Below are 22662 nucleotides of genomic sequence, written 5' to 3' on the forward strand. Positions count from 1 at the left end.
AGTTCTCGAGTTCGACCTCTCGCGCAATTCATTGGCCTTGTCGAGCCCTCGCTTAAGTGCAACACAGCCATTAAATCGCACCCTTAGAATTATTTTTATCACTGGGGAGCTGAACTCGCTGGCTCCTCAGAGATCGGGCCACCATTTTGAAAGGGGCATATGACACAGGGGTTATGGGAGTGAGACCCACGCAGACACGGGGAGAATGTGCAAACTCCACACGGACTGTGACCCGGGGCCAGGATTGAACCCGGGTCCTCAGCGCCGTGAGGCAGCAGTGCTACCCACTGCGCCATCGTGCCACCCTGACCTCCATAAATCTAGTAGACACACCCTTTATGGTCAACAAATACGGATTCCCACTTTCTGTCTTAGGAAGCCGTCCCACGTGATCCATTAGGACCCTAGTAAAAGATTCCTGAAATGCTGGAATGGGTATTAAAGGTGCTTGTTTGATTACCGCTTGAGGTTTCACTATTACCTGACACGTGTGACATGTACAGCAAAATTCAATTACATCCTTATGCAGTCCAGGCCAATAAAAATATTTTTGTATTTTTGCTCGAGTTTGCCTTCCTCCAAAATGATCCGCTACTTAAAACTCATGTGCTACCCGCAAAATCTCTTACCCACCGGTAATACAGCTTGATGAACTTCTGCCCATTTTTCATCTGCCTGAATATGTAATGGTCTCCTCTTCCTCATAAACACATTCTTTGTAATGTAATAACACTCCGATACACTCAGATTCTATTTCTGTATATGCTTTCTGATACCACTGCTTTATCTCTGAATCCTTCTGTTGTAATTCTACCAGCTTTCCTGAATTAAAGATATCCGCTTCGCCCACTACCTGCTCTTGGTCTTTATCAACCATCTGGTCAAAGATTGTTTCTGTTAGCTGGAGCTCTCCCTGTCATTACACCTTTGATTTCTCCTCCTCCTGTCTCACCCTGTAGCTTTGTGATCTTGTCACCACACAGTCAGGAAACACCCCAGGATATGCCTCTTGCAAAAACCCCAGTTGATTGACTTTCCACTGGCACTTCAACCACAGCAGGCATCACACTTCACCTGTATTTACGGGGAGCTTGTTCAATAAATCTGGTTAATATCGAGAATTCTCAAGCAAATATTTTATTCAATAATAAACTTTGCACCCCTTGATTGTCATAACAGAAAGAAGAAAGAATAACTTGCATTTATATGGTGTGTTTCACACTTACAGCTGATGAAGTACTTTATGAAGTGTAGAGTCACAGACACAATTTACTTTCTTATTGTCCTTGATCAGTATATTTTGTACGGAAGGAAGTAGATATTTTCTTACCCTTGGAGAGTGTATTCCAATTAAATCATTCAGCAACAACCTTTTGTGAGTTTAAAATAAAGGTTTGTCATTCTCACCCATTTACCCCAAAATAATGCAATGTCACATTCTCGGTCTTATACATACACACCAGAATATTGGACACAGGTGAATGCAGTGCTCTTTTACAGATGAAAGTGAATTTAGTCTCTGATTTATGATTTCCAGTCGCCCACGTGGCAGGTTTGTGATTTCTTGAATGGATTCCTTGATTTAAAGTTGAAGAAAGGGCCCTGTAAATCGAAGGGTGCACAGCAGGTTGCGAGGTTTCTTGTCGTCAAATATCCGGGAGTTTGGTTCTCAAGTGAACTTTTAACTGTAACAGGTTATGTATTTTGGTTGACATGCAGTTAGTTTCAGAGTCTGTGGGTCTCACACTGGCTGATGGTTCTGGCAGATCTGCTGGATCCCAGGGTAATTTTCTTTCTATTCATTCTTGGGATGTGAGCATAACTGCCTGGGCCAGTATTTATTTCCCATCCCTAATTCCCCTTGAATTGAGTAGCTTGCTGGGCCATTCCAGAGGGCATTTCAAAGCCAACTACATTGCTGTGGGTCTGGAGTCACGTGTAGGCCAGACAGGGTAATAAGGGTCCAGTCCATGAAACCAGCTTTGACCACAGCATTAACACTTCTGAAGTCCACACAGTCATTTGGATGGGGGAGGCCATCGTGATATTACGGGAATTTGATAGTGACCAACGGGTTTCAATCTTCCCTTTTGTCCAGTATGAAACATGGAAGCAGGCAGTCTGTAAATTCCATAATCTTTAGGTATTTGGTCCATCCTTAAACAATGAGATGTGTGAATTCCAAAAATGGCTATGAGGTACCCGTCTTCATGTCCGTATTTAATTAGGTATTCGCCAGAGACTTTATACTATCGACTGTCCAAATGTCACATGATTTGCCACAACCATTGTAACAGCTGGTTTGTGTCCAATTTTTAAAAGTATCGACTGATTATAAAAGCAGGGAGGTCATGTTGGAGTTGGAGAACTTTGGTGAGGCCACAGCTGGAGTACTGTGTGCAGTTCTGGTCGCCACATTATAGGAAGGATGTGATTGGACTGGAGGGGGTGCAGAGGAGATTCACCAGGATGGTGCCTGGGATGGATCATTTAAGTTATGAAGAGAGGTTGGATAGGCTTGGGTTGATTTCTCTGGAACAGAGAAGACTGAGGGATGATCTGATCGAGGTGGACAAGATTATGAGGAGCATGGACAGGGTGGATAGGGAGCAACTGTTCCCCTTAGTTGAAGGGTCAGTTACGAGGGGGATACAAGTTCAAGTTGAGGGGCAGGAGGTTCAGGGGAGTTTGAGGAAAACATTTTTACCCAGAGGGTGGTGAGGGTCTGGAACGCACTGCCTGGGAGGGTGGTGAGGGTCTGGAATGCGCTGCCTGGGAGGGTGGTGGGGGTCAGGAACACACTGCCTGGGAGGGTGGTGGGGGTCTGGAATGCCCTGCCTGGGAGGGTGGTGAGGGTCAGGAACACACTGCCTGGGAGGGGGGGTGAGGGTCAGGAATGCGCTGCCTGGGAGGGGGGTGAGGGTCTGGGACGCACTGCCTGGGAGGGGGGTGAGGGTCTGGGACGCACTGCCTGGGAGGGTGGGAGAGGCTGGAACACACTGCCTGGGAGGGGGGTGATGGTCAGGAACGCACTGCCTGGGAGGGTAGTGAGGGCCTGGAATGCCCAACCTGGGAGGGTGGTGGGGGTCTGGAATGCGCTGCCTGGGAGGGTGGTGAGGGTCTGGAATGCCCTGCCTGGGAGGGTGGTGAGGGTCTGGAACGCACTGCCTGGGAGGGTGGTGAGGGTCTGGAATGCCCTGCCTGGGAGGGTGGTGAGGGTCTGGAACGCACTGCCTGGGAGGGTGGTGACGGTCTGGAATGCGCTGTCTGGGAGGGTGGTAGAGGTGGGATGCCTCACATCCTTTACAAAATACCTGGAGGAGCACTTGGCAACGTCATGACATTGACGGCTCAGGGCCAAGTGCTGGCAAATGGGGTTAGGTGGGCAGGTCAAGTATTTTATATGTGGCGGTGCAGACTCGATGGGCTGAAGGGCCCCTTCTGTGTTGTATTATTCTGAGATTCTGTGAAAGTTCATATTATGACCTGTCTGAACTGGGCATGATTGTAATTACTGTTGTAATGCAGGGGACATGACAGCCAATATGTGCACAGCAAGCTCCCACACTCAGCAATGACATAATGACCAGATAATCTGTTTTTTTTCCCGATTTGAATGCTTGTACAAAACCATAACTGCCTCACAAGAAGAAACTGAGCAATTAACTGAGTTTAATGAGATAAATATCATCTGTCACTCGTTGTAATGATTCCTGCACAATAGGCAGAAATTGGGTGATTCACGGACGTGGTCGGCATCCGTTAGCAACATCCTCATCGAATTTCCTACTGTCGTCTCAGAACAGTTAGTGCACAGAGGCCGGAATTTACCAGCTGTTTACACCGGTGGGACCGCACGCTGATGGCACCCCCCCCCCCCCCCCCCCCCCCTCCCCCCTCCCCCGCCCCACCGCCAGGAGTTTCCCATCGGCAGGGCTGCGGAGAACCCCATTGGCAATGGCAGGATCAGAGAGTCCCACCACCCGACAATGGCGGGATTCCTCCATGGCGCGTTGCACAGAAATCCCCGCCCAGCATGTTTGAATATTAAATGCAACCTTTGTGTCTAATTATCCAGTTTCACATCTCCATTTGTTGGTGAGTATCTTCAATATTTGTTCTACACTTTCTGCAGGTGAGTTGCTGTTCCGACTAGTCTCATAGAACATAGAACTGTACAGCACAGTACAGACCCTTCGGCACACAGTGTTGTGTCCAATTAGTCTGAAACTAAGATCAAATCAACCTCCTCCCAAACATTCTAGTGCACTCCATGTGCCTATCCAATAACCGCTTGAAAGTTCCTAAAGTGTCCGACTCCACTATCACAGCAGGCAGTCCATTCCACACCCTAACCGCTCTCTGAGTAAAGAACCTACCTCGGACATCCCTCCTATATCTCCCACTCTGAACCTTATAGTTAAGCCCCCTTGTAACAGCTACATCCACCCAAGGAAATAGTCTCTGAACGTCCACTCTATCTATCCCCCTCATCATCTTATACACCTCTATTAAGTCGTCTCTCCTCCTCCTTCGCTCCAAAGAGAAAAGCCCTAGCTCCCTAAACTTTTCCCCTTGAGACCTTACCTCCAATCCAGACAGAATCCTGGTAAATCTCCTTTGCACCCTTTCCAATGCTTCCACATCCTTCCTATAATGAGGTGACCAGAACTGTACACAATACTCCAAATGTGGTCTCACCAGGGTCATGTATAGTTGCAGCATAACCCCGCGGCTCTTGAACTCAAGCCCCCTGTTAATAAACGCTAACACACTATAGGCTTTCTTCACGGCTCTATCCACTTGGGTGGCAACTTTCAGAGATATATGGACATGAACTCTGAGATCTCTCTGCTCCTCCACATTCTTCAGAACCATGGCGTTAACCCTGGAATCCGCATTCAAATTTGTCTGACCAAAATGAATCACCTCACACTTTAGTCTCACCTCGCTTCTGAATGTGAAGCCTCTGTTGAGGGGATTGGAGAAAAAAGCTTTCTGCTGAGAAAAAGTGAAAGAACTTATCTGCTTTTGATGTGGTCAAGAGCTGTCAGTCATAGCTAGATGTATATAAACATTGTGTGTAATTTCAAAGCAGGGTACTTGAGATCCATTCAAGCGAGAAGGGAAATTAAGTTAAACAATCCAGATGTTTGGCTGTCTGGAAGTTGTCAATCACGGCCTAGTAAAAACTCTTTCTCATTGATGTGGTTAAAAGTCTTGCAGATCAGATGCGGATCTGAGGGGAGGGGTTAAACCCCGGTTATGTGGTTCCAATTTCTAGGTATGACAGCTGCTTCTTATTCTGCCTGAGGCAGCAGCTATAAGGGACAGGTGAGTTTAAAAGCAATGATTTGTTTTCATTGTTTCTGTCTGGACTGCTCTTTAGCTTCCAGGCAGGGGACTCTTGTATGGGGGGGGGGGGGGGGGGTCTCTGCTATGAGTCCGAGGTCTCTGTTATGTGGGTCTGATGGGGGTCTCTGCTGGGGGTGTCTGGTGAGGGGTCTGGTGGGGGTGGGATGAGCAAGATTTGCATTTGTGTGGGTGAGGGGTTCTCTGAAGAACTTTGGGGGACCTACACTTAGCCCACCGCGAGTTTCACTGCATCAGGGCCGCACTGTCAAATACCTGCACCAATCCACGGCCACATGAATCGCAGCCCAGAGGACCAGAGAATCACAGGGGCGTGAAGAATCCGGTGTCCAGCCCATTGATAGGATGCAAATTGGTCAGTTTGACCTATTTACCCCCTCCCGCTGGTGTGAGGAGCGAGACTCAATGGTGCTGCCAGTGGGGGACTGGAGCATCGAGTGACCATACCGTTGTACTAACGACGCTGGATTCTCTGCCTGATCGCAGATCTCTCTACCGGTATCGGGAGCAGAGAATTCAACCCTACATCATAGAAGCTTCAGACACATTGGTCTGTGTGATCTCCTGGACTGGATCGCCCGCGGGAGTTGGAGTTGGAATTTTCTGAGCATCAGTTCACGAGAAAACAAGAAGTCAAAGCAGGAGGGGACCATTCGGCCCATCGAACCTCCTCCGCCAGTCAATACGATCATTGCTGATCTCATCTCGGCCTCAACTCCACTTTCCTGCCCGTCCTCCATAACCCTTCAACCCATTACTAATGCTACCCCTTATCCTAAATCCTAAATATAAACCAGATTACCCCACAAGAGGAAGCATCCACTCTACGTCTATTTTATCATCTTACATACCTCAATTTGATCTCCTCTCATTCTTCTAAACTCAAGAGAGTATAGCCCTAAACTGTTCAATCTCTCTTCAGAAGACAACCCCCTCATCTCTGGAATGAATCAGGGATAACAACCAGGTTTGTCTGAGGATTTGAAGGTCTTTAAGATGATGAGGAATTTTGTCAGGGGAGATGGTGCTTCCACTTTTGGAAAGTCCAAAGCTAGTATCTACTAATATAAGACAGTCATTAATAAATTTGACTGAGAGTGTGTGAAACCTGCTACCACAGGGAGTGGTTATGCCAATAGTACAGACACATTTAAGGGTAAGATAGATAAACACATGGGGGGGGGGGGGAAGAAATAGCGGGGCGTGTTCGTCGGGTGAGTGGAGTGGGTAGGAAGGTTGTCTGGAGCAGAAAGGCTAGCATTAACCAATTGGGCTGAATGGCCTGTGTTCGGGGCTGTACACTTGATGCCAGAAAGGACAGAAAAATGAGTCCGCTCGCAGTACAGCAGCAGAAACATGAGGCCTGTTTCCATAGAAATCTGGAAATAAATCGAGCTAATTGCTAACAGAATTATTTATGCTTTACTAATGAAGTGATCCCAATGAGGATAAGATTTGTCACCTTAGAGACAGAATAGTTGCCCGAAAAAAAAACAGACTGTTGCTCAACTAATTATTGACTGCCCTTCATTGCCCTCAATGAAGAGTCTGCTTCACAGAATGGCCCTCAAATTCTGTCCGTCACAATTGAGATCACAGATCAGGCATCAGATGACATCAGATTGCTGAAAATTATCTGAAATCTGGACACTCAACAACCTGACAATCAATATTCAGTGGTGGGTATGTAAATCGAGTAACCCCTGCACCCCACCCCTTCCCACAACGCAGAATTCAAATTCCGAATAAAGATCCTTATGTGGAATTCTCTGCAATCGATAGGTTGTCCTGCTCGATGGTCAGTTTAGAGATGGGCTTTGCTGAATGTGGACCCTGCAACAGAATTAAAAATGCATTAAAATTTGCACAAAGGCAGAGGATAAATATTAAATCGTAAATTAATTTCATCATAAATATCCAAACCTGAACTACATCTGGCATTCAATTAGCTTAACTATTCATCAGCTTATCTGGCCTGACCATGTTAAAAGTTCACTAAACCTTCCTCTCCTCGTTAAATGCTCCCATTACTGCAGCACCCTCCTGGAGAACGGGCTAAAATCAGCTTCCTTACCCCGCCAGGACTGCCCACCCCCTTCAACTCCTGTCTGCTGCCCTCTGTGGTCTGCCCTCTGTTACATTTCCTCATCAGGAAAATAATAATAATCTTTATTAGTGTCCCAAGAAGGCTGACATTAACACTGCCATGAAGTTACTGTGAAAAGCCCCTAGTCACCACACTCCGGCGTCTGTTCGGGTACACGGAGGGAGAATTCAGAATCCCCAATTCACCTAACAGCACGTCTTTCAGGACTTGTGGGAGGAAACCGGAGCACCCGGAGGAAACCCACGCAGACACGGGGAGAACGTGCAGACTCCGCACAGACAGTGACCCAAGCTGGGAATCGAACCTGGGACCCTGGTGCTGTGAAGCAACAGTGCTAACCACTGTGCCACCGTGCTGCTTCAACTGATTCCCTCACTCTCACCCACACCCCCAGGTGAACCCCATACCCCACCCCATCCCTTCATTCCAGCCTTGACCCCCAAGGGATATTAACCCATTAACACAGTTTGTGGGGGAATAGATAAGTTAGTAAATGATTCCTTATTGTCAGCTTTTTATAGCATCCTCTTGATAAATGCAATAAACAGGACATCCACCGTACATACTGAGCCTGGGATAGATCCTCAACTTTTCCATTTTCCACAGCATCATTCTTCCCATAAGACACTTCACCTGTAATTTGTCAGAAAACATCCAAAATAACGACATGAGCCAGTGACAAATTCAGGACTATTTTTTGATGTTGCCAAAGAACAAAGAACATTACAGCTCAGGAAGAGGCCCTTCGGCCCTCCAAGCCTGTGCTGATCCACATTCCTTATTTAGTTTGATTACTTATTGATCTGTATCCCTCCTTTCCCCACTCATTCATGTGTCCATCAAGATACATCTTAAACATTGCTATCGTGCCCGCCTCCACCACCTCCACTGGCAACGGGTTCCAGGCACCCACCACCCTCTGAGTGAAAAACTCTCCCGCACATCCCCCCTGAACTTTCCCCCTCTCACCTTGAACCTGTTTGCCTTTGTAATTGAGGCTTCCACCCTGGGAAAAAACTTCTGACTGTCTCGACCCTGTCTATACCTCTCGGTGTTTTGTAGAGTAAGGGAGCTGGGTGACACCCTTGGTTAATACACTGTCCTTTGACCTCTGCAACCTTTATTTATTCTTTAATGGGATGTGAGTGTCGCTGATGAGACCAGCATTTGTTGCCCATCCCGAACTGTCCCTTGACTGGAAAGCTTGGATAGAATGGCTCGGACAGAGTGGCTCGGACAGAGTGGCTCGGACGGAGTGGCTCGGACGGAGTGGCTCGGACAGAGTGGCTTGGACAGAGTGGCTGGGACAGAGTGGCTGGGACAGAGTGGCTTCGGCAGAGTGGCTTGGACAGAGTGGCTTGGACAGAGTGGCTGGGACAGAGTGGCTCGGACGGAGTGGCTCGGACAGAGTGGCTCGGACAGAGTGGCTCGGACAGAGTGGCTGGGACAGAGTGGCTCGGACAGTGTGGCTCGGACAGAGTGGCTCGGACAGAGTGGCTCGGACAGAGTGGCTCGGACAGAGTGGCTTCGGCAGAGTGGCTGGGACAGAGTGGCTCGGACAGAGTGGCTTCGGCAGAGTGGCTTAGACAGAGTGGCTTCGGCAGAGTGGCTCGGACAGAGTGGCTCGGACAGAGTGGCTCGGACAGAGTGGCTCAGACAGAGTGGCTCGGGCAGAGTGGCTCGGACGGAGTGGCTGGGACAGAGTGGCTCGGACGGAGTGGCTCGGACAGAGTGGCTCGGACAGAGTGGCTGGGACAGAGTGGATGGGACAGAGTGGCTGGGACAGAGTGGCCCGGACAGAGTGGCTCGGACGGAGTGGCTGGGACAGAGTGGCTCGGACAGAGTGGCTCGGACAGAGTGGCTCGGACAGAGTGGCTCGGACAGAGTGGCTCAGACAGAGTGGCTCGGGCAGAGTGGCTCGGACGGAGTGGCTGGGACAGAGTGGCTCGGACGGAGTGGCTCGGACAGAGTGGCTCGGACAGAGTGGCTGGGACAGAGTGGCTGGGACAGAGTGGCCCGGACAGAGTGGCTCGGACAGAGTGGCTCGGACGGAGTGGCTGGGACAGAGTGGCTCGGACGGAGTGGCTCGGACAGAGTGGCTCGGACAGAGTGGCTCGGACGGAGTGGCTCGGACGGAGTGGCTCGGACGGAGTGGCTCGGACGGAGTGGCTCGGACGGAGTGGCTGGGACGGAGTGGCTGGGACGGAGTGGCTCGGACGGAGTGGCTGGGACGGAGTGGCTCGGACGGAGTGGCTCGGACAGAGTGGCTCGGACAGAGTGGCTCGGACAGAGTGGCTGGGACAGAGTGGCTGGGACAGAGTGGCTCGGACAGAGTGGCTGGGACAGAGTGGCTCGGACAGAGTGGCTCGGACAGAGTGGCTCGGACAGAGTGGCTCGGAGAGAGTGGCTTGGGCAGAGTGGCTTGGGCAGAGTGGCTGGGACAGAGTGGCTCGGACGGAGTGGCTCGGGCAGAGTGGCTCGGACAGAGTGGCTCGGGCAGAGTGGCTCGGACAGAGTGGCTCGGACGGAGTGGCTCGGACGGAGTGGCTCAGACAGAGTGGCTCAGACGGAGTGGCTCGGACGGAGTGGCTGGGACAGAGTGGCTGGGACGGAGTGGCTCGGACGGAGTGGCTCGGACAGAGTGGCTCGGACAGAGTGGCTGGGACAGAGTGGCTCGGACAGAGTGGCTGGGACAGAGTGGCTCGGACAGAGTGGCTCGGACAGAGTGGCTCGGACAGAGTGGCTCGGGCAGAGTGGCTTGGGCAGAGTGGCTGGGACAGAGTGGCTGGGACGGAGTGGCTCGGGCAGAGTGGCTCGGACAGAGTGGCTTGGGCAGAGTGGCTCGGACAGAGTGGCTCGGACGGAGTGGCTCGGACGGAGTGGCTCGGACAGAGTGGCTCGGACAGAGTGGCTTGGGCAGAGTGGCTCGGGCAGAGTGGCTCGGACAGAGTGGCTTGGGCAGAGTGGCTTGGGCAGAGTGGCTCGGACGGAGTGGCTCGGACAGAGTGGCTCGGAGAGAGTGGCTTGGGCAGAGTGGCTCGGACGGAGTGGCTCGGACGGAGTGGCTGGGACAGAGTGGCTCGGAGAGAGTGGCTTGGACAGAGTGGCTGGGACAGAGTGGCTGGGACAGAGTGGCTTGGACGGAGTGGCTCGGACAGAGTGGCTCGGACGGAGTGGCTCGGACAGAGTGGCTCGGACAGAGTGGCTCGGACAGAGTGGCTCGGACAGAGTGGCTTGGACAGAGTGGCTGGGACAGAGTGGCTCAGACGGAGTGGCTCGGACAGAGTGGCTGGGACAGAGTGGCTCGGACGGAGTGGCTCGGAGAGAGTGGCTTGGGCAGAGTGGCTGGGACGGAGTGGCTCGGACAGAGTGGCTCGGACAGAGTGGCTCGGACAGAGTGGCTCGGACAGAGTGGCTCGGACGGAGTGGCTCGGACAGAGTGGCTCGGACAGAGTGGCTCGGACAGAGTGGCTCGACGGAGTGGCTCAGACAGAGTGGCTCGGGCAGAGTGGCTCGGACGGAGTGGCTCGGACAGAGTGGCTGGGACAGAGTGGCTTGGACAGAGTGGCTCGGACAGAGTGGCTTGGACAGAGTGGCTCAGACAGAGTGGCTCGGACAGAGTGGCTCAGACAGAGTGGCTCGGACAGAGTGGCTCGGAGAGAGTGGCTCGGACAGAGTGGCTTGGACAGAGTGGCTGGGACAGAGTGGCTGGGACAGAGTGGCTTAGACAGAGTGGCTCAGACAGAGTGGCTCGGACAGAGTGGCTCGGAGAGAGTGGCTCGGACAGAGTGGCTCGGACAGAGTGGCTGGGACAGAGTGGCTGGGACAGAGTGGCTTAGACAGAGTGGCTCGGACAGAGGGGCTCGGACAGAGTGGCTCGGACGGAGTGGCTCGGACAGAGTGGCTCGGACGGTGTGGCTTGGGCAGAGTGGCTCGGACGGAGTGGCTCGGACGGAGTGGCTTAGACAGAGTGGCTCGGACAGAGTGGCTCGGGCAGAGTGGCTTACGAGGGAAGTTAAGAGTCAGTCACACTGCTGTGGGAATCATGTGCAGGTCAGACCAGATAAAGATGGCAGATTTCCTTCCCTAAAGAACTTGGCAAACCAGATTAATCTTTTTATGACCATTGATGAAAATCTCAAAATCCAGAATTATTAATTGATTGATTAATAATTCCACCGGCTGCTATTGGGGGATTTGAACCTGTGCCCCCAGAGCATTGTGGGATTTTCTGGATTACTAGACATTATGACCACACCACTGTTGCCCCTTTAACCAACCCACATCAATAGGAATGATACTCTCCACTCCCCAACTGTCATGGTAGGGAGATATTAGGAATTTTGGTCCAGAAATGGAGTCCAAGACGTAGCAGGAAATTTAAGGGTTAAACAGACTGAAGGAAAAGACTGCTCACAGCAGAGTTAGAGGGAGACGCTCACAGCCTGAGTTACCTTGTCCCATTCAGACCTAATCTCGTTAGTGGGAATACACAGGATGCCCCGGCTCAGGAACGATGATCCACTCAAGATCCATTGTCATTCGGGACAGCCTTGATTTACCAAACCATTAACCAATCACAGAGTCCGATTACCTATTTGTCTGTCAATGGAAGGTTAGTTGCATCCAAATAGCATAGCTCTGTTCTTTGTATAAACATGAGTGGGCAATCATCGAAGATAATGATAATAGATTCAAGTCTGTCCACCTCAAAGGAGAACCTTTGTTTTAGGAGCGGGGTGGAGCTTAGTGAGCGAGAGAGGAAGTACTGTTTTGAATAGTTACAAGCAGAAGGCTGTGGAAACAGAACAGAGAGGTCACGAAAGTTCCCACCGAGGCAGGCTTTGGAAAAGGATTCTGAACCAATGTTCTTACCTTTGTAAATGCAAGTATTTGCATTTACAGCAGTAAATTGAAGGGGTGTAGGTTAGGTTGATCTTAGATTAGGATAAGTGGTTGGCACAACATCGTGGGCCGAAGGGCCTGCACTGTGCTGTACTATTCTATGTTCTATATTGCCTTTGTCTGTCTCTGATAGTGGAACAAGAGCTGAATGCTCCAGAACAGTGTTGTTTAATGGGAACTTGTGTGTTAAGGTTACAAAACTGCATGTAATCTCTTAATGTTAGAGCTGAAGTAAAAGTTTAAATATTGTTTTCTTTTCTTTCATTTTAATGAAGTTAGTTTATAAAATAACCACACCTTATTTCTGATACTATCACTCCCAGGTCGAATCGATCTTTCCGCACCGTATTAAAAACGTGACATGCCTGGTTCAGTATCTTAGCCACTGTTGAGGGCTGGCCAGGATTCTGTAACACCCATTGTGAAATTAGGTTGGAAATGAATGTGTCTCCATATGAGAAAAAGTGGCTTCAGTTTGTGATAAACTGAAACATTCACGCGCACCGGGGCAGTGCAAGAAATATATCTGTCAAACTGGTGCAACTGGAGTTAGTTTCATGAATGACATCTCTGGGGTCTCTCTGCCCTGCTGTAGTTGATCCGGGAATTCGCATTCAGCCATTGGAGATCCAGTCATTACTGGGAGATCTCGCAATCTGGTGGAAGCAGCAGGAAAATTAAAAACGAGAGAAAGTCAGACTTCTACTTGGTGGCAAATCTGTAAACTAAATTGGCATTGAAAGTAAATTAGTGCTGTGCTAAATCAGCTGTTAGGTTCCTCGTCTGCGTTCGAACTTGAGTTAAGTCTGCCCCTTGTTCAGTTCAAAACGTTGGACACTACCTGGGCTGGAGTGAATGGGTCAGGGCTGATGGCTCCCATTGTCCTCCAAAAGGGTCACCGGGTGTAAACCTAAGTGAGAAAGTCCATTTCACATAGGAAAATTGAAGCCAGCAGAGAAAATGTCCTTCCCATTAGCTTTGGCCAGGTTTGAACCCAGAGATAAAAGCACAGTGGAGTAAATGTCCACCTTCAGCATACGGTTAGTAACGCAAACAGGCAGCTCGACCACAGTAATATATCCCATCTGATTTTCAATCCATCAACATTAGTCTGGAATATAAAGCTAGTCCCAGTAATGTAGACCATGAAAATATCATCGATTGTTGTAAAAACCCATCTGGTTCATTAATCCCCTTCAGGGAAGGAAATCTGCCGCCCTTACCCGGTCTGGCCTACATGTGACTCCAGACCCACAGCAATGTGGTTAACTCTTAAACTGCCCTCAGAAATGGGCAAGCCACTCAGTTCAAGGGCAATAAATACTGGCCCAGCCAGCAAATGCCCACATCTCATGAATGAATAGATTTAAAAACTAATAATCTCAGGCATATTGGGAAGTGTCTTTCATGTGTAGACTATCCCTCTGCGAAATTACAATCCATGTGATCAAAGAGAGTGAGATAATATTTGAAGGGGAAACATTTTAAGCTCTTTGAAGACAAGGATTGATTGATTCGCTCTTTCAAAGAGCCAGGACTGGTATAATGGGCCAAATGGCCTGTTGCGTACAGTGTGATTCTAAGATTCTAATATCTAATCAATTACAATATTATGGGTGCAATTTAACAGCCTCGTTCAGCCTAACTTAGTGTCGGGGCGAGGCGGCGGAATCTCGCCAGATGCCTCTCTCAAGATTTGCGACCCTCGAAATGCCTCGCCAGTATTAACGAAATCTCGCGAGATGTCGAAATCTGGATCTCGCCCTCACTGGGCTGGCAGTGTCAGGGTGCCCAGATGCCAGGTTGGCACTGCCAGGGATCAGGTCTAACAAGTGGAGGGGGGGATTAAGGGGTGTTCCCCAGGGCCTCCCTGAGGTTGGGGGGGGTGGGGGGTGGGGGTTGTGGAAAGATCAGAGCAGCCAGACAATATGGCGTTCCGGTAGACAAGTAGCCTTTCCGGCTGGGTTCGCCAGCAGGAAGTGACTCAAGTGTGGCCTTGGCAGAGAGAAACTCCCCAAGGCCCAAAACAACGGCAAAATGCCGCTGAATAGCCGCGTGTTTCCCGGTGCAGCAGCCTCTGAGGAACATCCAGCTCAACACGCCCAAAACCGGACATAGATTTCTTTTCGTTGAATCGCGCCCTATGTCTCCAATCCTTATTTCTTTCCCAAGCTGCAATTATTTTTGGTTTTGTTCAGAAGTCTCCTCAACGCTGCTCAGTGAACTGAGGGGTGGAGCTGGTGGGATGAGGGAAACATCTGGGAGGACCTCTCATGCTTTCAGTACATTTACTCTGCGGGTGGAAAATCTCCTGATTCCCAGACATGATACAAAGATGTGCAGGTTTGGCGGATTGGCCATGGTCAATGCGTTACGGGGATAGGGTGGGTGAGTGGACCGAGGTAGGCTGCTCTTTTGGAGGGTCGGTCCAAACTCGATGGGCCAAATGGCCTCTTCTGCACTGTTGGGATTCCATGGATAAAAACCGCTGGCCTGTTTGATGCAGCACTCACCTGGTTGATATCGACACAGCTTCTCCCACTTTCTCTGCTAAAGAACGGGAATTTAATCATCAATAGGTTCTGATTCAAAGCACAAAAGGAATTGATAAACCGCATCTGGATGCTTACCAAACTCTGTGCTGGTTTCCAGAGGTGACCCACACCATTTGCCCTAATCCACTGGAATTAAGCATTCCCACACAAACTCCAATCTCACTTTGAATGTGGCTGTTCAGAGTTGTTGCATTTTGAATGATTCAGACGATAAATGTTTTCAGGAACCGTTCATACCAGCATCTGTATCGGTTGTCCTTATAGAGATGAGAGTCACTTGGTCTTTATCTGTAATTGCTCTGCATAGATTTTGTGGAAAAGAGAATCACAATTAAGAGGTAATCTCTTCATTACAATATCCCAAAACTGCATCTTAACATGGCATGGCAGTGCAGAATGAGTCAGTATCTCCCACTGTTTTTATTGCAAGTTTAATTACCCCCAACAATGGTAAGTGGGAGCATTTTGTCCTCTCTTTCATGGGTTTTGGGCAAAACCAGAAGTTATTGTCCATCCCTAATTGCCCTGGAACTGAGTGGCTTGCTAGGACCTTTTCAGAGGGCAGTTCAGAGTCAACCACATCGCTGTGGGACTGGAGTGACATGGAGGACAGACTGGGTAAGGACGGCAGATTCCCTCCCTGAGGGACATTAGTGAATCAGATGGGTGTTTACACGATGGAGCTGAGTAGTGTTACAGATATTTATTCCTTTAAAAGAGATTTTAATAACTGCTGAGTTTTAGATGTTTGTGACACAGTGATTCTGCTGCAATGGTGATCACAGCAGCTTCACTCTGCCTTCAACGATGAAGAATCGCGGCCACCGTGGCAGTATTGTTAGAATTTGCGGGATCACATTGCATCGCCTCTTTAGATTCTACAAATAAACAAACAACAGGAATCTATTTTGGAAATGAATAACAGGATGCTGTATAAGGTTTCAGCTGTCAACAGCTGAATATGTATTTGATGGACTCCTCACTTCTGACTTATCAATTTATATTTTAAAAGTCACCATAGTCCCGGGGGATATACAAATATCAATTTGTAACCAGTTGCTCACAAACAATCGGCATGTCTACATTTATCCTGTCCGTATAGATTCAGTTCTTTTAACAAATTATACTTACTGGTCTGACGTGCTGTTTTTCGCCTCTGTTCAAAGAACAGAAATAAAATGTTTGAATTGTGGAAAAGATAAACAAAGCTGATCTTTTTCTCAGTAAATGTTCTGCAACACATTTCCCATTTAGACCCAGCCAAACTCCTAACAAATCATAACATAAGAACTAGGAGCAGGAGTAGGCCATCTGGCCCCTCGAGCCTGCTCCGCCATTCAATGAGATCATGGCTGATCTTTTGTGGACTCAGCTCCACTTTCCGGCCCGAACACCATAACCCTTAATCCCTTTATTCTTCAAAAACTATCTATCTTTACCTTAAAAACATGTAACTGAAGGAGCCTCAACTGCTTCACTGGGCAAGGAATTCCATAGATTCACAACCCTTTGGGTGAAGAAGTTCCTCCTAAACTCAGTCCTAAATCTACTTCCCCTTATTTTGAGGCTATGTCCCCTAGTTCTGCTTTCACCCGCCAGTGGAAACAACCTGCCCGCATCTATCCTATCTATTCCCTTCACAATTTTATATGTTTCTCTAAGATCCCCCGCATCTTTCTAAATTCCAACGAGTACAGTCCCCAACCTCTTTTCATAATCCAACCCTCTCAATCCTGTGATTAACTCAGTGTTGGTGCTGCGGGGTCGAATGGGGGTGGGACGTATATAATTGGGCACAATGCCTACCTCTCCCGCACCCTCCCCGCCGCTATTATATGCAGGGTGGGTAAGTGTTAGACAGCACATCCACCCATGGGCAAAATGAGTCTTGCTAATGGCCAATTAATTGTCACGTGAGGGCCTCATCCTAACCCTCCCTTAGGGGATGGAGGACAGAGTCAAGTGTGAAGCCCAGAAGGCTTATGGCGGGCGGGAGGGGGCTGGGGATTGTAGCCATCTGGGATGGCCACTTTCAGTATATAAAATGGACACTCACAGAGTCTGTAGGGAAATATGGACAATGCAAAGCAAACAAGCACAGAGCCAGAATGTATATTTGGAAGGCAGACTGTAGACGGAACCGAAACTCTGGGTCGATTTACATGTTGATGGCCCATCTCCGGGAAGCAAAGGACAAGTGGTCAGGTAGCCGATACCGTCCCAGACAGTCCGGCGCCCCTACCCCAGCAAGAAGACACAAACAAAGCAAGGCCAACGCCCACTTAGGACACGCCCAGCCATCAAGGCACCCGCCCCTTTATTGGTTTAGATGGATGGCAATGATCAAGAAGCTGCCCAATTAATTGGGCCCAGGTTTAAGGCCCGCCTAAAAGCGCGAAGCCCCTCCAAATATAAGAAGGAAACCCCACGAAAGATTCAGCCTCTTGGATTCGGCTCTCAGGCGGAGAGACCCTTCCACCAGCATCACCAGAAGCAGTAAGTTCAAAGTCAATGCTCGCTACCAGACGGACGGCCTTAGCTGTTCTCCTGTCACCTCTTCAAACCCAACAGCCTCAGATCCGAACAATGGCCATTGTTCCTCTGACCTAAGTGGGCACCCGAAGTGAAGTATAGGCGTTAGTGATAGAGATAGTTTGGCCTGTAGTGTTATTGTGCATGAGTAGATCTTACTGTGTGTAAATAAAGTAGTATTGACTTTGAACTAACTAACTGGTGTATTGGCTCTTTGATGGGTATTGGGGTTGAACCTTGTGGCGGTATCCAGAGATACCTGGCCACTCTGAAAGTATACACATAATTAGGATTAAGAGAGGCGACCTTATTAACCGCCATATTTATAGCTGGTAAATACAGCAACAGGATCGCCTCCTTTACAGGCCTCCTGAGCCTTTCACAGGTTCCCCTCCTTCCAGGTCGTTCCCACATTACCCTCCCCCCCTGGCCTATCCACCCCAGAACCCCCTCCCAGCCTGGACCCAGCAATATCATTTTCCCCCACCCCCAACTTACCTCAGTTTAACTCCATCAACGATCTCTGTTGGGGACTGGGTGCAGTCCCAGCAGGTGGCCATCACTCCTGGTGGTGCTGCTGGCACCAGAGTGCGGCTATTTGTTAGGCCACAGCACTCCCCTCCAGCTGGTAAAGCCCCTCCCCCCTGGCCTGGTACCTGGCAGTGCCCCTGTCAGCCTAGTAGTGCCTGGGTGGAACTGCCAGGGTGCCAGGCTGGCAATGCTAGGGTGCCTGGGTGCCAGAGAGAGTGCCAGGGTGCCACCCTGCCCTGTCCCCAACCCCCCAGCAGTCTCTAATGGCTGGGAGACCCCCTCAATGCCGGTACGACTAGTCCACATTTATGGGAACGAGCACTAAATGGCACCCTGGCGAGGTACCCCGGGAGCTCCGGGGGAATCCCACAAACGCTTATTTAAATTAGCCGACTGGATATTTAAATATGCAGATCTGAATCACGCCCAGTGAAGGTGAGATCACGATCGCAAAATCTCACAAGATTTTGTTGAATCCCGTGAGGCATTTCAAGCATTGCAGATCTTGCGAGTTGCCTTTCGCGAGATTCAATAACCTCGTCCTGACACCACGTTGGGCGCGACAAGCCTGCTGAATCACACCCGTTCGCTCTCTCTCTCGAGAGGAGAAGGACGAAGGAGAGATATGTTTGGGATTCCAGGTTTTCAGGGATGTATGGAAACTTAACTAGTGATGCACGATCAATTGCGCAAAGACGAGAGTTGGATGCAAACGAGGCTTTATTACACTAAGATGTGTGGCCTCCTACAGCAGCTGGCCAAATGGCTGCTGTATGGGGAGCACACATATTGATACTCCGCCTACTGGGCGGAGCCAGCAGCCAGGGACTACCCCCATACCTGTAGTACAGGGCCTTACCATACATGCCCTAATATATACAGCAGTGGTTACTATCACAACTAGATTCAGGAAAGATTTTTTTTGGCAACAGAATTCTAAACCTCAGGTGCACAGAATGTTTAAGGCACCTGGACAGATGTAGCAATGGAGAACGTCCACATCATTCACTCTGTCACCAGTCAGGGCCCACGCAAGAGCAGAATACGGACAGGTTTGCATTTACATATCGCCTTTCATGACCCCTGGACTGACTGAAGCACATTCCAAACAATGAAGTTCTTCTTGAAGTGAAGCCTTCGTTATAATGTAAGGAAACCGGGCAGCTCATTTTCACACAGCAAGATCCCACACACAGTAAGGTGGTAATGACCGGATAATCTGTGTCGGTGATGTAGATCTCCTGTGAAGTAACGCCATGGGAGCCTTTACATTCAAGTGACGTAGAAAAGGAACCAACAGATTGCCTCAAAAATGATAGAGGAGTAAAAGGTGAGGGAGGAATGCCAATCTCCGGATGGGAGTAGGAAGGGTTAAATCCAGTGCAATGTGGAAGGATTGTTTCCGACAAGAGGGAGGATTCGGAGACACTTACTACAGAACTGGAGAAGGAAAGTGCCTGTGAACTTGAGTGCGTGGGATCGATGGAAACCTGACCTTCTCCTCTCTTTACCATGAATGGTCATTACAGAAACAGGCAACACAGTAGGAGGCCTTTCAGCCCATCGTGTTTGTGCCAGGTCATGGACCACTTACTGTAGCCTTGCAAATTTCCCCTCTTCAGACGCACTGTCCCGATGGGTCACCAGGTGCTAATCACCAGCAATTATTTTGGCGATGATCTTTGCGTTCCTCGCTCTCCACTGGAGTAGTACCGGATGATAGGAGGGAGGTGAATGTTGTTCCCCTGCCCAAGAAAGGGAACAGGGAAATCCTTGGGAATTACAGACCCACCAGTCTTACGTCTGTGGTGAGCAAAATATTGGAAAGGATTCTGAGAGATAGGGACTTATGATTATTTAGAAAAACATAATTTGATTAAAGATAGCCAGCATGGCTTTGTGAGGGGCAGGTCATGCCTCACAAGCCTCATTGAATTCATTGAGGATGTGACGAGACACATTGATGAAGGTCGGGCAGTGGATGTGGTGTATATGGATTTCAGTAAGGCATTTGATAAGGTTCCCCATGGTAGGCTCATTCAGAAAGTTAGGGGGCATGGGATACAGGGAAATTTGGCTGTCTGGATACAGAATTGGCTGGCCGAAAGAAGACAGCGAGTGGTAGTGGATGGAAAGTATTCCGCCTGGAGGTCGGTGACCAGAGGTGTCCCGCAAGGATCTGTTCTGGGGCCTCTGCTCTTTGTGGTTTTTATAAATGACGTGGATGAGGAAGTGGAAGGGTGGGTTAGTAAGTTTGCCGATGACACAAAGGTTGGGGGAGTTGTAGATAGTGTTGAGGGATGTTGCAGGTTACAGCAGGACATTGACAGGATGCAGAGCTGGGCTGAGAAGTGGCAGATGGATTTCAACCTTGATAAATGTGAAGTGATTAATTTTGGAAGGTCAAATTTGAATGCTGAATACAGGGTTAAAGGCAGGATTCTTGGAAGTGTGGAGGAACAGAGGGATCTTGGGGTCCCCTGCCACCCAGGTTGATAGGGTTGTTAAGAAGACGTATGGTGTGTTGGCTTTCATTAACAGGGGGATTGAGTTTAAGAGCCGTGAGGTTTTGCTGCAGCTTTATAAAACTCTAGTCAGACCACACTTGGAATAGTGTGTCCAGTTCTGGTTGCCTCATTATAGGAAAGATGTGGATGCTTTGGAGAGGGTACAGAGGAGATTTACCAGGATGCTGCCTGGACTGGAGGGCATGTCTTATGAAGAAAGGTTGAGGGAGCTAGGGCTTTTCTCACTGGAGCGAAGAAGGCAGAGAGGTGACTTGATAGAGGTGTACAAGGTGATGAGAGAGTGAATCGCCAGAGACTTTTCCCCAGGGTGGAAATGGCTGTCACGCGGAGACATAATTTTAAGGTGATTGGAGGAAGGTATAGGGGAGATGTCAGAGGTAGGTTCTTTACACAGAGAGTGGTGGGTGTGTGGAATGCACTGCCAGCAGAGGTGGTGGAGTCAGAGTCATTAGGGACATTTGAGCGACTCTTAGACAGGCACATGGACAGCAGTAAATTGAAGGGGTGTAGGTTAGGTTGATCTTAGATTAGGATAAATGGTCGGTACAACATCGTGGGCTGAAGGGCCTGTACTGTGCTGTACTGTTCTATGTTCTATCTATGTTCTATCTGATGAAGATGCATCAAAGAGAGGCAAGAGGTGGAAAAACCCACAGTGTTGGGTAAGGGCGGAACCGACAACCAATGAGGAGTTGTTTTTGAACAGACAGTGAAAAAGGAAGTTTTACTGTTACCTCGCTTTTGCTTCCGATAATTTCTACATTTGAATCTCAGAACAATGAGACTGATGAGAACCATCATTGCAATGACAAGCAGCAGGACCAGCACCAGGTTTTCTAAAGGGATAGAAATTTGGAACAATGGTTAGAGAAAACCAAGTAACAAACAGCAATCAATAGCTCGGAGTGAAGCATCCTTACCATGAATCCTTGTAAAGAAATAAAATAAAATAAACACTTTTCACAAACACAGGGCACTTCAAACCACCGTACAGCCAATGGCGTACTTTCTCAACTAGTCATAGGTGCAATGGAGAAATTCTGTGCACAGCAAGATCCCACAAAGAGCGCAATAATGAGCATTTGATCAGTTTCAGTGCTGTTGATTGAGGGATACATATTGGCCCCAGGGCACCAGGGAAAACACTCCATCGCTCTTATTTAAGATGGTGCCATAGAGTCTCCTACACCCAGCTGAGAAGGCAGACTGGGATGTCACGGTCTTGGAGAGGATATGGAGGAGATTCACTAGAATAGGGCCAAGGGATGAGGGACTTGGTGGAGAGACTGGGGAAGCTGGGCTTGTTCTCCCTGGAGTAGAGAAGGTTACAGGGAGATTTAATAGGAGGTTTCGAAAATGAAGACTGGTTTTGATCGAGTAAATAGACTGGAGTAGCTGGAGAGTCAGTAAGCAGAGGGACACAGATTGAAGGTAATTAACAGACGAACTCGAGGTGAAATGAGGATATGTTTAATGTGGCGTGTTGTTATCATCCTGATTGTAATTGGGGGGAAGGAACTGTGAGGATGGCCTAATTGGATTAGTCTTTCAAGGTGCCGGCACATTCATGATGGGTTGAATGGCCTCCTTCTGATTCCATACTTAATCTGAGCCCCAATAACCTGGTCATTCTAAATCTCATCCCCAGTAAGGGTTAACTGGACCATCACAACACAACGATCATTAATCTGGACCCAATAACACAGCGATTGTTAACATGAATCCCAATATTCATTAATCAGAACTCCATTGGTAGTGATATCTCAATAACCTAGTGATCATTGATATGAACCCCAATATCACACGCATCACTTGCTGAAAAACACTGTTAAATCTCTCAGACACAATTTGCTGATGACAATCTCGTTCTGAGATTCTTGCAAACTATTGTTACAGCACCAATGGATAGTGGCTGGTTTAGCACAGTGGGCTAACTAGCTGGCTTGTAATGCAGAACAAGGCCAGCAGCGCGAGTTCAATTCCCGTACCAGCCTCCCCGGACAGGCACCGGAATGTGGCGACTAGGGGCTTTTCACAGTCACTTCATTGAAGCCTACTCGTGACAATAAGCAAATATTTTTTATCATTTCCAGATGTGTCGAACCAGCGCTGGTTAATGGTTTATTATATA

General features: G+C 49.0%; 1 protein-coding gene across 4 annotated transcripts in view; it reads right to left on the reverse strand.

Moving 5' to 3' along the window:
- Positions 1-4814: 4814 nt before the first annotated feature.
- The window catches only part of LOC119963563, a 56644-nt gene continuing 38796 nt past the window's right edge, over positions 4815-22662 (reverse strand). For 3 of the 4 annotated variants that reach the window (XM_038792869.1, XM_038792872.1, XM_038792871.1), the window contains 5 exons: positions 21266-21367; positions 16072-16096; positions 15178-15239; positions 8047-8113; positions 4815-7206 (listed from right to left, as the gene is read on the reverse strand). In XM_038792869.1, coding sequence (XP_038648797.1) covers positions 7173-7206; positions 8047-8113; positions 15178-15239; positions 16072-16096; positions 21266-21367 — 290 coding nt within the window. In that variant the 3' untranslated portion in view covers positions 4815-7172. Of the gene's footprint in view, positions 7207-8046; positions 8114-15103; positions 15240-16071; positions 16097-21265; positions 21368-22662 lie in introns of all 4 variants that reach the window. The other variant, XR_005460123.1, reaches the window with a different exon arrangement.

The sequence above is a fragment of the Scyliorhinus canicula genome, chromosome 3 (assembly GCF_902713615.1).
Source record: "Scyliorhinus canicula chromosome 3, sScyCan1.1, whole genome shotgun sequence".
NCBI lineage: Eukaryota > Metazoa > Chordata > Chondrichthyes > Carcharhiniformes > Scyliorhinidae > Scyliorhinus > Scyliorhinus canicula.